The sequence below is a fragment of the Aquila chrysaetos genome, chromosome 8 (genome assembly GCF_900496995.4).
Source record: "Aquila chrysaetos chrysaetos chromosome 8, bAquChr1.4, whole genome shotgun sequence".
Lineage (NCBI taxonomy): Eukaryota > Metazoa > Chordata > Aves > Accipitriformes > Accipitridae > Aquila > Aquila chrysaetos.
This window is the reverse complement of record NC_044011.1, coordinates 32,248,714-32,266,301: the sequence shown is the minus strand read 5'-3', so window position 1 is coordinate 32,266,301 and position 17,588 is coordinate 32,248,714. Positions and strand designations below refer to the sequence as shown.

General features: G+C 44.7%; 1 protein-coding gene across 2 annotated transcripts in view; it reads right to left on the bottom strand.

Annotated features, from left to right (window-relative positions):
• Positions 1-17,588, bottom strand: part of PAK5 (p21 (RAC1) activated kinase 5) — a 92,019-nt gene that overhangs the window by 6,994 nt on the left and 67,437 nt on the right. For both annotated transcript variants that reach the window (XM_030021190.2, XM_030021191.2), the window contains 4 exons: positions 11,611-12,408; positions 5,302-5,793; positions 3,400-3,533; positions 1,255-1,381 (listed from right to left, as the gene is read on the bottom strand). In XM_030021190.2, the coding sequence (XP_029877050.1) occupies positions 1,255-1,381; positions 3,400-3,533; positions 5,302-5,793; positions 11,611-12,408 (1,551 nt within the window). The remainder of the gene's footprint in view (positions 1-1,254; positions 1,382-3,399; positions 3,534-5,301; positions 5,794-11,610; positions 12,409-17,588) is intronic.

The window sequence follows — 17,588 nt, the reverse complement described above, 5'->3', positions numbered from 1 at the left end:
AGATGCTATTTCAGCAACATGGATTGAAATCACAACTGGAAAACTCCTACACATGTGGAATTTTCTTCCCCTGACAGGATTAGCAGGAGCAGCCTGTGACCACTGCAGGAAGAAAATCCCCCTCCCTTCGCGAAGTGGAAATGAAATTATAAAAGTAAGCCTTTGATTAGATGATCAGACCAGGCCTGGGAAGCCAAGAGTTTTACCTTCTGAAGGAGATCTAGATTTGGTTCCAGACCGACTGGGTGCTCTTGGGCTCAGACCAACCCACTAAGTCTTGCTTTAGACAGGTGTGTAAGGCCAGTGGAGCAACCCTTAAAGCCCTGCTTATGGGACTCATTGGCCATGAATGCATTACTTTCTACTCAAATTATCCCAATGGGGCCACAAGGTGAGATGTGAAGTAGTGCCTAACTCAAGCAGAAATTAGGGTTTTCTATTTAAGAGTGATTTGCTTCCCTCCACCTAAGCCTTTGGGGGCCTCAAGATTAATGGCTGTGTATGCCCAGAAATACCACTGCCCAAACCCACCTTTCTCCTTGTAAGGAAATAATAATTTCTTCGGGACCAAGCACTGCTGAATAGTGGCTTTTTGCAGGCAAACTTTATTTTGCTGACTGAGCAGGTCACGTGCAGCATTTTGTTGCCCTCTCTCCCTACTCATTAACGACACAAAGAACGACCAATTCACTGACAGCAGCAGCCTATCCAAGTAAATGGAAGTGTGGGACAGGTATTATCAAGCATCTTGTAAGTGTACCTATGGTAAAAGCTACTCTTGCCATCAGGGGAGTGTTTCAGCAGTAATGCGGAATATTTCCTATTCACAAGGATTGATGTTAGCCTCCTAACTGGCTTGGAAAAACAGAGCAAATGTATAGAAGCTTGCTAACTAAAGGATAACTAAATGTAGTAAAAAGAAAATATTTTTGAAAGGCATCAGAGTAGGAGAGGTGCAGCGTAAAAGAAGGTCTCCCATCACCTAACCATCACCCACGTGGCACAGTTTCTTCTGCCACTGCCTTTTGATGGCTCTGATTCCCCCCAAGGCCTCTGCATGCAGTGCTGATGTCAATCACTGGCCAGGCCAGGTCTGTGTTTTTCTGATTCAGCTCTCTAACAAGTTATTCACAGGTCATATCCCTTGGCTTCACGCGCCTGGCTTGTATTTTTTTAAGTTAGTGTCACTTTGAACGTGCACAGCTATTTTCATGCCAGCCTCAAGAGATGGCAGGGGAAATGTTGGGCGCTCACCCTCCCATCGCTTGTGAGAAGGATGGAGTCGCTTTTGATGTCGCGGTGGATGACGCCTTGGTTGTGCAGGTAGGACAGAGCTCTCAGGACAGACAGGCAGACGGTCGCGATCTGCTCCTCGTTCATCCTGAAACAGCAAGGTGGAAAAACGAGCTGAGCTTTAACGAAGACAGCAGGAAAGGGGAGCTGGAGTGAAGAGGCCCAAGTCTCCCTTCACGCCAGTATACAGAGAGCCAGGAGATCTTTTAGGCAACATCTCTGTGGGGCAACTCTCTGGTCCTATTTCTGTCAAAAAAGGGGAGATGAGCGGTGACGAACAACACTGCAACGAGGTCTGGTTACGTAAGTCTCTCTGCAGCACTAAAAAAGCAGAGTGTACTGTGTGATGAGCCTGCTTCCCTCTGGGAAATAATGGAAATGCCTTATTTACAGTAAACTCACTGCTTGCCAAGGAGGGTAAATCACTACTGGGATGGAAACAGGCATGGAATAAATATGAGAAAAAACACTCTTAATTGTGCAGACAAAACATCAGGCCCTGGGTGTAGCTCTTCGAGAGCACTTCTTTGCTTTTATGCGTTCTAAAAAAATATTCAGCATATTTCAGTAAAAAATAAACAGCAAGAGTCCTCATTTCTGTGCATGTGTGCAAAACCCCATTCTGGAAGAAGCCATCTGCCACAGTGCAATGGCAACGGCCGGGATGGGTCGTGTGCCCCGATACCGCTGCCCCATCGCTGGATGTCCCCAGCATCTCTGCTACATGAGCAGAAAAATACCCATGAAGATTTCTGCTTTAACTTTGTGTGCCATTTGCAGTATTTTAGCAAAATCTTTGAGGGAAGGTCATGCAATGTAAAAAAACCCAGAAGATTAAGGAAAGACTCTTTTGAGTAAAAAAACAGATGACAGCTCTTAAGAAGTGGCATCCTGGGAACATCTGTTTGCCGTTAAACTCCTGTCAGAAATATCTAAGATAGAGCTTTAATATTTTGGGGAGCAGTATTTAACAAATGACTTGCAATATTGTGATTTATTTCAGCACATCAGATAAGGCAACACTAAAAAATAATATACCCGTGTTACAGCTCTGCTTTTGATAGGATCTAAGAGCATCATTAAACTATGAGAGAAGACAAATTTTCTAATTTACTATTCCTTGCTTTTCTTCTTGCTCACCTAAATACTCTCCCACTGGTTTGGGGTGGAAATTTTTATTTTTTTATTCAAGAGGAAGAAATTAAATAAAGAATTCCTCTTTCCTGTCTCATTTTATCCTGCTTATCAGGAAAAGATGAGTGAAGAGCAGATGTAAAGAGGGCTGTAAAATCTAATGTCGCCACTCAGAACAGGAAGAGCGGTTCCATACACTACAGCTTTTGTGCTGGCAAATCGCCTTCTTTAAAGGTACAATATTAACTGAAATATGGGAACAAGCTCTACCGTAAGCACAAATATTCTGATATAAAACCACTTTTCCCATTATGTTTTAGGCTTGGTTTGCAGTTAACATTTCTGACAGCGTGGTTACATGGGTTATGAGTATGGAGAGAAATCACCCTTAGAAGACATAGTTATGGTGGCAAAAACAACAATACAGATCACCAAACAGGGAAAAGAAGATTTTTTTTGCCATTTTAGGAAGTAAAGGATAAAAGTCATGTTGCTGCTAAATTACGTCCTAAAGCACTAGCAAATCCCCAACTACCAGCAAGCCCTTTCAGATATTTCTTTCCCTTCTATTTAAAAAATGCTGGTACTGACAGGAATTCATCTGCAGTGGCTTATTTATGCTGGTGAAGTGAGCATGCTACAGTATAAGTATATGTGTGTGTGTGTGTGTGTGCGCACACACACACACACACACATGCATATATAGCTATACGCATACATACATATATCCACATATATATATTTTCATGTATGTATATTGTATGTATTTTTATGTTTGTATATATGTATTTTGTATGTATATATGAATATACAGCAATAAATATATATATAAAAATACATATATAGAGCCAGGAGGTACCCAGCTTCCCTCAGCAGGAGGTGAGGTCTGGAGGCATCCATGAAGGAAAGCCATGGCATCTCCCTCCTGCCCAGCTTATGCTGTGGGCTTTATGCTGCTGGTCCCCAACCCACCTTGTGTGAGTCACTATATCTGTCAAAGCGCCGCCCTCCAGAAACTCCATCACAACCCACAGCTCATCGCCAACAAGGTAACTGTTGTACATGTCAACCACGTTTTCATGATGGTAATCTCTCATGATTACAACCTGTGAGGAAGGAAAAGACGATATGTGAATTGCTACAAGCATTATCTGACACTTGTTTTGACCTTCTTTTTCATTGTACTTTTCTCTTTGTGCTTAGTAAAGGTTTTGCTATGAATCACATCCTCCCTAATCCTTATGCCAACGCATAAACAAAATCAATATATTTACATAAAAGTAACAGTCATCATAAATGCATTAGGAAGAAGGAAGAATCTTTAGTTGTAAAATTATAAGTGGTAGATAATTGGTTTTCTTTCAGACTGCAGGAACAGAACTGTTTATTTCATTGCTTTTTTATTGCCAGTTGCTTTCAGTATGAGAGAGTTGGGTTTTTTTTTTTACCTGATCGATTGCCCAACCCATCAAAGTCTTCTTCATCATGCATCAAATGGTACTTTGCACAGAATTTTAACAGAATGCTGGTAATATAGGCGATATTCATAAGACAACTCATATCCCACATCTAAAAGGGACTGTACGGAATTGGGACCACAGTAACAGCAGCCCAGCCAAGGCGGCAACCGTGACCACATGGTACTGAGGGATGTCAGAAAGGCAATCAGGAGAGAAAACAACAGCCAGGGAAGGCTTCATTATAGATGGAGGAATTTCAGCGCCGCTGAAAAGAAATTTTCAGATGACACGAGTGACTGGAGCGTGTCAGGGAAGCAGCTTGGTCCTGCACAGCATGTAGGACCCGCTTCAAGATGTTACCATTCAAGAGATGCTTGGTTAGAGCTACCACAACACAATTCAGTGCAGTCTTCCAGCAGCGGCAAAACAAAGCCAAAATACCCAGTACAGTCATGGACTGTGCAAAGGAGAACTGTGTGAAGTTTTTTAAAAACTATTATTTTAATTAAAAAATGTTAAGTTTTTAAAGGTTTTAAAGAAACCAGTCTGTCATGTGCTGAGGGAAGATCCTCTTATAGTTAAAAATACAGGAAACAAATGATAGAAGCAAACCATTTGTTCTCACTATAGGTTTCCCTGGGGACCTGCAATTTTTTTGGCGTTGATCAGCATATTTACAAGGGATCTTGAAAAGGGAGCGGAGAACATGCAGCGCTAGGGAGAGTAAGAAGAAAAAAAGGAGAAACTCTTTGAGTTGCAGAAGGAACTTGCAGCACCGAACAACTGGGTGGAAAAACGGCAAATGAGAACCAGTGTTCTTAAATTTAAAATAATGTACATGGGGAAAACAATATTCTATAAGTAGTTGTGGGCTCTAAACTGGCCGCAACCACTCAGGAAAGGAGATGTGGGAATTAACATGATGGCTCCATGAAAAAGGGACTGCCAGCTCTTTGCTAGGTAACCATCAAGAAAGCAAAGAGACTGCTAATGGTTAGGAGAGAAAGGAGGGAGGAAACAAAAAGCCCGTACATGCCAGAATACGGTGCACATGCTTCTTGAATAGTCCGGCTAGTTTGGATCCTCCATCTCGGAAGAATAAACTATACATGAAAGTGGTCAGAAAAAGGCAACCGGGCTATGCCTGTGCACCTGATACGCTGCACGGAGCAGCCGATGGATTTCTTAGCTTTTTACTCTGACTTTCCACTGCATTACAGGTTTAAAGCCAGGAGGAGCCGTAGCTCATTTGAAATCGGTCTGGTTATACAATATTTACACAGCATAGATGTGCGTGGGACTCACCACCTCTTTTAGAAAGATACTAATTTGGCTCTTGAGGTTGCCATTTGGCCCACGTCTCCCGTTGAACCTACCGCCTGCAAAACCCGTCGCACCACCCAAAACAATGTACCTCATTAAAGAGCAGCTCCCTTCTCTGCTGTTTCCTGAGATCCATTTTCTTCACAGCGACTTGCTTTCCTGTGTGCTTCTCAGTGGCGATGCAGACAATCCCTGTGGAGCCCTCCCCGATCTTGATGAAGTTGTCCAAGTATTCCCGGGGGTCGCCGGGGCTGACCACAAGCTGCAGGGCAGCTCTGAACTGTTCGTGGGACACCCTGGAGGGCTGCTGGTCTGAGGAGGATCCCCAGCTGGGTGGAGGATAAGCACTTGACGTGATACTTGGGGAGCTGGGGTAGGAAGCGGTGGAAATATAGGGAGAGCTGGGCTGGAGAGACGGCTGGTGATAGTGGGATGCTTTGTGGTAGACCAGAGGGTACTGGTAGCTGCTGCTTGAATAGCTGACTTTGCTCTGACTTTGAGGTAGCTTTACTGGGCCCCTGGGGTAGGTGTCTGATCCAGAGAGCGGTGGGCTAACGACCAGCTGTGCTCGATCATAATCCACCTGCAACGCAAAAGCAGACGAGTGAATGCAGGTGAACAGACAGCTTTCTTGCTGTCCATCCACTTGGCTCGTTTTTGGCACCCCCAGAGATCCTCAGCAGGTGCCGGCACAGCGTGTTCCCACATGCACCCGTTCCTCTCAACATGACACTGCTGCCCTGTATCTGAAAAGAGATTTTTAGACCACTGGGCTGCTGTGCTGTCATCAGCACTAAAAATGAGGCCAGGAAAAACCATGAGATCTTTTATGGACCTCAGGTCCATTTTTCTGTCCAGGTACCTGTTCGTAGATACAATAATCTTTGTTTAATGAAACCGTATGCTCCAAAAAGTGCATTTGCTCTGTATTTGCAGTGCCCTGCAGGCTCTCTGGGCCATTTCCTCTAAGAATTCATCCCTTTTGCAACCAGCACCCCTTTGCCAAATTCCAATTTGTGTCTTTCCTTTCAAATACCAGTTCCTGGGTTTTGACTCTCAGCCCTTAGTCTTTTCTTATGCTTTTCTCCAGCAATTCAGGGATGACCCAACCTCTTCTTGCAGAGGTGGTGGTACCCTGAAATCCCTGCCATCTCCTGCCTTGCCCTGCTACCGGCTGCTGTTTGACTGACTGCCTACATGAGTATGACGAGGAGCCTAATTCAATTTACCATTTCTTAAATAATTTTCCAGAGCGAGTGACACACTACTTAACTGCAGTGTCACGAAACCACTAATTTTCATCTGAAATCAGAGACAATCGCAAAGGAAATTATCTCGATAGGAAGCCTTGTTCATTTGCAGGTTCCTTCTTTCTTATTCTTTTCCAAGCTTTTCTAAGCTTCTTACGCTGAAAGCAAATGAATACTTCACATTCACAAACATAATAGTTTGCTTCTATCCAAACTAAAAAAGGGATGTAAGACAAAAATCCCACCCCCCAAAAAAATACTTTTTTTCCCCTGGAAAAAAGCAGCTCCCCATTTCAATACAACATATGTGACTCCTGACAACACGTGGAGCGTCTTGGGGCAGGGGGGTGGTTTGACACAGGCTCATGATGTAGCACAATTACAAATAATTATGGCAATGAGTTCATTTAATCAATCAATTTCGGTGGCGGTGCACAGGGGTGGACAGAGCAGCAAACTCTACACAGCTCACGGTTGCTACTATTACTGCTGGCTGCTGGCCAGGAGTCCCTGATCCATGTTAGTTAAATGCACATTAATCTGAATTTGGCAGTGTAATCAAGGACCCAACTGAACTGTGAAATTGAATTCTGCGGTGGAACATCATTTGACCGTTTTATGCTAAGACTGCAAAAAAAAAAAGAAAAAAAAAAATCTGCCGCAGCATCAATTTATCTCTGTAGGCTGCTGCACAGTGAGGAGGAGTTTCTAGCTGGAGTCGCCTCGGTGTGGGGAGAAAAGCCTCCGAGTGCAATATTATATCAGCGCTCTCCTACCTCATGTGTGAGCCGGGCGTGCCTGCCTTTTCATTTTGAATGAGGTTTAGCAGGGAAGAGGGAATGCCTCTCCAGAGGGGCTGCTCAGAGATCTCCCTTGGAAACGTGAAGCTGGAGTCTTGCTTCCGTCTGCGACTCGCACGCTGACAGCTACCAGCCATATGGAGCATCCAGTGAGCATGTAACAGTGTTGTACAGCCACCTCCTAGGATGCTGGTTTTGTTTAAGCAAAACATCCGCATGATTACAGCCATAATTTCACTTCCTCTGTCAGGCAGGGATAGGTAGACATAAAACAGAAGGGGGTCAGAGACACCATGAATTTCGTGAAGGACGTTACATCTGCCAAACTAATTAACACAGAAAAGTGCTCAGATGGTTTGGTGGAGGGAGGGAACTCAATCTAGCCCTGCCCTATATATCTGGGTACGTAGGGACACATATATTATTGCTTTGGCTGTAAATACACCATTTTCTTTTAACTATTGAGTTGGGGAAAGCCTTGTCTAGAAATTCAAGCTGGATAAATCCACACTGACGAATTACTTGAGGCTTCACCCATGCCTGATATTTCTGAGCATGTCCTAAGCTTAACACACTGGCAAAAGTAAATTCCGCGGTGCAATTTTAAAATGAAAATTCAGAGGTTCGGTGTGCTTGCTAAGAATTATTGAAAGCTTTTTGAGGTTAGCATTGCAGTACAATGTAAACCCATTCACGTCCCGAATCCCATGAAATCTTACAAAAAATCAGGAGCTATAATGAGTAAGTCAGCTGAACCTCTCCTCCGAGGCTGTGTCCTGACACAGTGCTTCACATCACAGCAAAATCGAACACACTTTATTCCGCTAATAATTCTATTTCTGCTACCGAATGCAGTTACCTACTGAAAGGAAATTCTTTAAATACTACACAGGAAAGAAGAAACCAGTAGTGCAGTCATTCAAGATGAGGTCAAAGGAGCAGCTGAAGCTCTGACACGACATCCATCACGGCACTGCGGTGCAAGGCAATACCCTGCTGCTGCTGGCTGCGTCGCTTCACTGGCTTGCGGCATCACCCGCATCCGCACGCGGCCACGTCGGCCGTCGGGTCTTTTCATTGTTAAAAGGTGGATGTAACACCGTCTTTAAACTCATTTCAGTTTCCACTCTGATGACTGTGATGCCCATTTTGTATCGCGCGTGGTGGAAACACCTGCTTGTTTGTAAGGGGTCCGTACCTTCCCTGCAAGGCAGGCTGCACGGGCAGCCTTTCAGCCGAGCGGGTGTCCCCACACACACTGCAGTGGGACTGCGGCAGAGATGGCAGCCGCAGCCCTGCAGCCGGAGCCCATACCCTCCTAGGGGAGCGGCAAGCCCCTGGTGAGATGGGCTCACCTTCCAGTAAACGTAAAACCGATTTCCGTTTGATTAGGTTTCGGTTTGCCGCAGTAAAAAGCGTGGAAGGGATGGTCTGTAAATCACACGGAGGTTGCAAGGGGAAAGGTTACTGCTCTCTGGTGCTTTGCCAGTGGAAATCTCTGAGACTCCCTGTTCCATGCACGGAGGTGACAGGCAGCGCTCGCGGAAAGCTACTGGCACGTGAATGAGAAAACAGGGAAAAAAGGAGAGGGTTTCTGATATTAAAGGCTTGGCTCTGCCTTCACCAGGCTGGAAACATCCTCCTGGCGCAGAGTGCCTGCAAAACACAGCAGGAAAACGGTGGGGCTGAGCAACTGCCAGATTAGAGAGAGACCTCTGCTATGTTACAGCTGTACAAGGTAGCGAAGGGGAGAACAGAAATCACAGCCACTTGGAGGAGGAACAGGAGAGGGCCACGGAAAGCTGCTACCGAAAAATGGCAGGGAAAGGAGCTTTGAAATAATAGGATCCGTTGCAAAAACTTAAGAGGGCCGCCTGCAATGAAGAGGAGGATAAAAAGAAAACATGCAGTAGAGAGTGTCCAAAAATAAGCAGACTTGGTAGGACGAGTTTGATATTGTGTGACAATATTGAGGAGACTCCATTGAACAAAGTGGGATGTAATCTCTGTGTCGTGAGGGTAACACAGCAGATGCTGCGACCCCAGGCAAGTGTTACTGGAGTTAGTCTGCAGGAATAGGAGAGCAGGTGGGTAACACAGGGGTGGATTGGAGGGAACCAAAGCTGAGCCTCTGGCTTTCTACACCTCTGTGGTCCCACTGCATGGCAGTGGCCAAGCCCAGCGCAGTGGAAGTCTCCTCATGTAATACCTCTGAAATCACTGATGATGAAACAGGGGGCAGACATTTGATTTATCTGACATCTATAACCTGCAAATAATACTGAAGTAAGTCTGCTCTTCACGTTTACAAGCCAAAATGAACATCTTTGTTCACCACATTTTGAAGCCATACATTTGTGCCTGCAGACTTTTTCACTGCTTACTTTTTCCCCCCTTTTGATTATACTTTAAAGCCAATCTCATTTGTAAAATATCTGATTTGAGACCTGATTCTCATTTAGTAAGCCCATTTGATGAACCATTATCTTAATAATGCCTCCTTGAAAAGAAGACTCTTCAGCAATCATCCAAGACAAGAAACTGCTATTCACTTCCAGGAGCTGTGGACGGGTTTGGGAATTGAAACTGCTGCATTTCACAGTGAATCATCAAGTTTCAATACACCAAGGCTGTAGGAGTGTTTCTGATGCTCTGAGGAGAGCAACAGCTCACAATGAATCTTGTACGAAGGCATCGGGTTTTTTTTAATACAAGTTGTTAACTGCATTTTAATGGGATGTTTTTCAAAGTGTCTGGAGTGCTTTGAGTCCTGTAAAATATAGCTGTCTTCTGCCCTATAGAATGCTGTAAAACTGGCAGCAGCAGGCGCAAGAGAGTCTATGAATTACTGGATTTGTCCTTCTCCTTTCTAAACTGACAAAATGATTGCTTTAAATGAAGGAAATGGCGGATAGCCCATTCCAGGCTTCCCTCACAACTTCCAGAATCCATAATTAATGCCCCACTCTGGCACACAGTTAACTACACACATGCATCCCTCCTACCACACCCTGAACTTGGGAAAGGCATGCAAAGAGACCTGGTAACTATTCTACTCCCCCCACAGTTTATCCTCAATGTCCAAAGCCCAGCTCTGTGCTTTAATGCAATGTGGAATAAAAATGCATTGCTCTCCCTCTACCGCAGGGCACTGATTATAACTGCACCCCAGGATCAGCAAAGCAGCCAAAACCTGAGCAAGCAAGACACAGGCATGCCTCCGGCATGGGGCTATTGTGGATTTGCAGAGACCTGGCACTTCCTCTGGGTCTGCAGCTGGACAGGACCGCATTCTCAGTGCACAGAGCCAGTAAGAAAATGCACCGTTCACACCATCATTAAACAGCAGAGTGGATCTCATCACCTAACAAGCTACCTACCTCAGCACATTTGGTAAGTCACAGCAACCCAAGACTGTTTCAGCCCTGGAAAAATGAGCTATCATCTCAGAACCCGTTGCTAGGGGAACTCGGTAATGTTCAATGCAATCTACACTGAACAAAAAATACGTCTTGCACAATATTAGATGCTTAAGCAGGTCATCATCGTAGCTATGTGACTAGACGTGGAAAAAAAGCGTTATTCTCTCAACTGAACAAATAGTTACAGCAAACTACTGCAAGTAGGGTAGGACAGCTTGTATGGGTAATATTCCTCTTGTGACTTAGAAAAGGCAGAGCAGGCCACAAATCTGTGCAGAGGAGTTGCTTGTAGATACCATGGTTGGAAAGCTTTTTTGCACCTTAACCCTTTTTTTTAACTACATCTAAAATGTCTTGGGTGAGATAAACTGCTTTGATTTAATTTCACTGCTTAAAAACAAAGCGGAGAGGGATAAACCCCTACTCTCATTAGCAGCAAAGCATTAAGAAACCTTGTAATATAAATATAGCATAAATACAATATAAATATTAAAACATGGAGGTTTCGGCCTTGCACAGTAACAATTCAAATATGAAAGTATCTGATATACAAACCAGACCAGCTTCTCACCTCCCACTAAGATCTATCTGCACAGGTGTACAAACTCCTAACGCTACAAAAACTGCCAAAGAACTTGGGGTAACTGGCAGTCCCAAGTAAAACCCCTGGAAGATGGGCATCTCCAAACCTGCCTCCTACTGGTCCCTGACATCCATTTCCAGATACCCGAGTAAAGTGGGTGGGTTTTCACACCCGCCAAGCAGCAGCCACGCAGCTCCCAGGTATGTTACCAGTTGCGGTTAGCATCATGTGCCCAAGCATAGCTCCTTGCCCTTAATTTTTTGAATGCGCTTAATTTTTTGCACTCCCCTTCTGGAGAGGTTGATCCCTGCCCTGGCAGCACTGTCACCGGGGATGTCACGTTACCTTGGGGATGCCTGCTGCGGTTTCAGACAAGCGGGGGTAGGTGTAGGAGCTGTAGGAATGTCCTTGCTGGTGTGCTTTAAAAGCACTTGCTCCGTAGGGCATGGCTGGCTCCTGCAGACCGGAGCCCGACCTGGACCTCTGCCTCATTGCTGGCTGAGGGCTTGCTGGGTCCATGTAGGATGACTTTGGCCTCTTGTCATAGTCGTCCTTGCCCAGGTCATGTCCCCAGTCGCCGTCGCTGTACTCCAGTCTCTCCTTGGGGCACTCGCTCTGCACTGACGCTCGGGACGGGGCGTAAGGAAAGGGATCTCTATAGTCCAGGGAGGATCCACTGGGGATCCGCTGATACTCCAGCTTTAGGCCACCGTATTCCAGCGATTTGGGCTTTGTCTCCAGGTGTGCATGGTAATCTGGGAGGAACCTGGAGAGGTCTGACTGCAGAGGCGTCACTTCCGAATAATAGATGTCCCGGGAAGTCACCTTCATCATGTGCCCGTTCTGCTTGGCAGCATAGCTCCCTTTGTAGTACCTGTCTAACTCTTCCCCGTAAAGAGTCTTGTCTCGATATTTTTCCACGACATAGTCTGTTGTAGTGTCTGACTCACTGGAGTACTGGGAATACGTGATATAACCATTTTCCTCCTGGTGCCTTGGCACATGGTTTGCATTTCCTTGGTGGTGGGTGGGAGGACTTTCCTTCCGCAGGGAATTGGATCGTGTCACTGAGATATTGTCAAACTCTTCCAGCAGGCCATTGATTGAAGTATCCTTTCGAGGCTTATTTCCTCTAACAATAGTCTGGGAATAAAAAATTGCTTTGATTAAATACTGATTTTTGTTTAATAGCTGACCAAGAAAACCACCGAAAAGAAAAAAGTTTATGATTCTCCCAGAAATACCCATAGCAATGTGTTATGTTCTTCAGTCACGTACCTCAGTATAAACCATTGCTAGAAAAAAATACCTCAATAAATACTTACAATAGGACATGCAGAAATGAATAAACAAAGATGGGTTCAATTCGGTGTACATCATAAGCTGAGATTTGGCATGTAACCCCAAGATACTCTTAAAGTGCAGTTTGAGGTAGGTGTTCAGCAGCCAACAGCAGACATTTAAAACTACTACTTATTTTGTATTTGCTATTATTCAGTTGTCTACATCAAGCCAAACTGGTGGGCTGAATCTGATTTACAGGGTATGGATAAGCTAAATGAAAATCATTCAGCGGTCAGTTCTACATGTTATTTTAACAAACTGTTGGAATGGAAAGCAGCATATAGTTTAGTAGGCACTGGGTTTGGGTTTGTTTTTTTTTTTCCAAATGGTATGTTCCTGGGTAGCAGAATTACCACTGGGGATTGCCTCTTAGCTAACTCAGCATAAGAGACACTTGGGGAAGAGGGCAAAATACCTATCTACATCTCCTTCTTACAATACACAGCATCCAGAAAACCACTGTGCACAACCATGGCTCTGGGACATCCATGTCATGGGATGTCATGTGGCGGCAGCGGTGGTGGCCCTAATATTGCAAAGTCCTCTATAGATCCCCCAGCCATGGATGATGAGTGTTTAGGAGCACCGCAGACATGGACTTGCTCTCAATGACTGCCCACAACCCCCTGCCCCTCCCTACCCCCTTTTGTCTGAAATATTGGTGCTCCTAGTAGGATGGGAGGCAAGCAGTGCTTGGTTACAGCTCTCCTTCAAGAAAGATTGACTATTTTTAGCTAGTACCATCTGAAGACTATAACACGTGGTTGTATCCATTTTTCAGCAGTTGACTCCCATTGAATGCCGCTTCATGCTTATAAACACCCCACAAGAATAAGATGTACAGAATAAGGGCCAGGGCCATAAATCAGCACAGCCCTACTGAAAACACATTTGCTTTGCTGATTCGCTTCGGCTAAGTATCTATGGCTTTATCTTATTTAACTTGCCAAGTTTTTCAACAGAGTCACTGTGGTCACCCTAAGGAGATGTCCCTCTGCGAGCTGCAGCCTGCCTATGTTGCACACCGACCGTGGCGTATCAGATGCCAACCGTGGTGTATTGGATGCCGACTGCGGCATATCAGATGCCGACCATGGTATATTGGACACCAACCATGGCATATCGGATGCTGACCATGGTGTCCAGCCTGGCCACTGGCCCTTCATTCATTGCCACACCGACAGAGAAAGCTCCACTCCAGGGATGGTGAGGCTGCTCAACCCCTGCTTGAAAGCACACAGAGGCTCAAACTTTGTCAAAATTTGCATTTAATCACTAATAAAATCACTTTTTCACAAAATTAACAACAATGCACTTCTCTGTTATTCAGCAAAAGGGAGCTGAGCAAAGCCAGGCTACAAGCAAAGCAGTCTTGACCTCACACTGATCCCTGCTCTGATTTATGTCTGTAATTACTTGCCTAGTTTGCTATTTTGAAGCTAGTGATACCGAAACAATAGGACAGCAAAAATAAGGGACAGCAAATAGATCACTCCTTTCGCCTCTGAAGCCATTCAGCAAGACGAGAGGAATTGGTTTCATTCGGCTACAGCCCCTTTGGCAGGATGACTGTGCAATCATTCATATTTAATTACCACATAATAAACCAGCAACATTCAACAATGCAATGCTTATAATTGAAAACAAGATTGAAATACCCAACTGCCACCCCACTTCCCCTGTGCAAATGCATGCCGAGGACTAAAATGCCAATTTAATACTCTCTGTGGGACTGGCCTTCACAAAGGAGAGGTTTCCTGGAGCAACCTGCGTTGTGCCTGCACAAAAGGACTTTGGAGCCGGAGGGAGCCCCTGGGAGCAGAGCAGCCTCTTTGGTTATAGGAAAGAGGAGTTTTCCCTCTGCCTCTCCAAGCAGATGCTCTCTGGAAGCAGGATTTTTAGATACCTTCAGAAGGAAGATTTAGAAGAATGCAGTTTTGCTACCTGAATAGAACTTAAGAAGTTTATACACAAATCTGAAATACAGCAGGTGCCTCCCTGGTGGGCAGAACAATCTACTAGGCTTAAAAAACAAATTAAAATCCCAAAGCAGGTATCATTCTGTAAGAGTAATTGCTCTGTAAGGATGCCCACAAAGCATCAAAAATTGAAAAATAAAATCAAAGAAGATGTTATAAAGAATGAAACATAAGTTGTGCCATGTTAACCTGTCCTGAAGTCATTTACTACAGAGAAAGTGTGTGCCGGAGGCTCACCAGCACCCGCAGCTTTCCTGGGAAGCACAGTATTTGCAGAAAGAAGCCAGAGATTGAGAACTGCCATAACCATGGCCCAAATTCCCAAACCTGAAAGCCTAATGTTAGCATCAGGGCCAGAAGTACCCACGTTCAAAGGTATGACTTCAGTGGAAAGACCGAATTGCTGATGTGGGGGTCTCGGTTTGGGAATGTAGAACACCAGTTACTGCATCACCAGGCTGTGCACTGCATCGGCGAGCAGAGGGAAAACCTCTTGGGACTGAAATACAACAGCAGGAATCACAAAAGATGGGAAATCCTAGCTCTAACTTAAAAGCAAAACAAAAACCTTGAAAGAAAATGTAACAGAAAAAGGCTACACCGAAAGTGATATAAACAGTTACCCTGGTAATTAGTTTCATAGGAACTACACTAGTTTCTTCAATTTTAAAGGCTTCATAAACTGAAAAAACCAAATTGTATTTCCATATAAGGAGAGAATTCTATTTTTATGTATATTCTATATCTATTCATATAGGGTTCTTTCTAATTTTTTTAACCACTTACTGGTCTCTGAATTTTTAAACTTAAGGAATTTTTGAAGTTGCCGCAGGTAGAGTAGATAGTTAAAAGCAAAGCATTATTCACGAAGGTTGACAGCCTCAGATTTATGAGGCCTTTGTTTCTGTCTATTGAGATCATGTAATGGAAAGCGGTACAACACCCCGGCATGCATGAAAAACAGAGATCGAGCCCTACTGCAGGTGCAGCTTTCACTGGGTTCACCACGGATTTGCTATAGTCGATACCCCATGTTTATTAAAGGACATTTTTCAGTGCATTCTGCAATTTAGGAGGGATCAATGTTACAACAGATGAAGGAGTGCCGGTAAATTTTATGCTACCGTTACCGTCATACATTAAAATCAATGGGGCGCAATCTCTGTGAATTAAAGCGCAGTACTCTGAAGCTGTAGCTCTCATTTCATTTCCATTGCTCTCTGGACAGGTTTGGCATTTGCTCTGGAGCCTGGTGACAGTAGACATCCTTCATGGTGTTTCTGTAGCAGTCTGTCCTCCGGTGATAAGCTATAATGGATCTGTCTGTAAGAAATGCTGTCTTGCCTTGTTTCCAAAAGGAGGTGAAAAACAGCTTCTGCGCTCAAATACTGTATTAACCTTGACAATAATGAAGTGGTTAATTAACTGTTTTGCCCTAATACGACCTTGCATTTATTGTCTTTAAAACTACTATACTTTACACACTCGTTAAGAATATATCATCCTTTGTCCTCCCGGAGCTGTGTTTTCAGAAGTCGATGAGGACTTAAAATCTCTGTGATGTGCAGGTTAAAAAAAAAAAGGTCTTTTAAGGAAATGTCGCCCTTATAAACAGCCAATCTAAACTCCGATTTCGCTTCTAGCTAGCTTCTCCCCTCATTTGCATTATACATAAACTAAAAGCACAGCCTGTGCACATCTGAAAACCAATTTTTTCTTAAGAAAAGGTACATAAAGCACAGCTGGTCAAAATAATCTAAGTGTAAGTGGTGGATGTGTCGGTAATTTATCTTCCTGTGTTCAAGACATTCAAAGTGTTTGAAGCTGTGTTCATGACACCACATCTGACTCCTTGGCATGAGAAAGTGTGAACAGCACTACACTGGGGAGAAAAACTGATCCTTGGCATCATGTCAGAAGGAAAACTCCAGCTTTCCCCGGAAGTAACAGAGTTTTATAGCTGCAGCCAAGGGTGTAAGAGGTGTCAGGGGTCTGCAGTTGATCTGTTCTCAACAGGAGAAGAGGCTGTGAGATCTCAGACCAAGCCAAGTTCTTACAGAAGCTCAAAATACCCGGAGAGCCTCAAACTCCTGGAGACGGCCGCAAGTGTGCAGCAAAAACCTGCTTTTTCTAGCAGCCTGGGGCCAATATGAGGTGGGCTCCTTTCCCTTGTTTGTGAGGCTAAATTTTAAAGTCTGAGCTGCCATCTTGAGGGCTGACACAAGGACCAGGCTCAAAGGGGAAGATGGGAGATGAGAGATAAAGACCTGCCCACAGACTCCAATGGCTGACTTTACGCGGATGAGTAAATATGCTGCCAGGGAGAAAAAGTGATGGCAGCTGGAAGCCCAGCGACTGGGGAGCTCAGCTGGGGTCCAGGACAGCTGTTTTCAAGAAGGCTGGCCCACTGTTTCACTCAGGGTTTTTCTCCATCGAATATTCACTGGAGGACAAGTTCTAACCTCTGAGTCACCGTTCCAAATGATGGTGTTGGAGCCATCCTCAGGATCCTACTGCGCTCCAGTGAATGCTTAATTACACCCGAATGGGGAAGCTTCATGAGAAAGGACTGAAAAACATTTCTGTACCTCCATCCCCTCTTTCCCCCACCTGATGATGGCATCATGGCAGGTTGTGCTTCCCATGCTCATGGCAGAAGTGCCCAACCAATGCTGCGTTGCCATCTGCAGGAGATGAGCTTGTGCGTCAGCCTTGCACATTAGATAGAAGACTGTGTTTAAAAGAAAGCGCATGATCCCTGTCTATTTTTTGGACAAAAGGGCTTTGGAGACAGAATTAAGGATTAGGTCTGTGCTGAAGTCACATCCCTGTCCTCTGCATTTTCTCCCACCTAATGTAGGTGCAAGTGTCTTGGGGAACTCAATCATATTTTGCGCTTCCCAAAAGTCCCAGGGTTAGGAAGTTGTCGACTTGCTCCCTCGGTCTCGGCACAATGGCCTTAGCATTAGGTGAGCTCTCCATGCAGCCAGCAGACCTGCT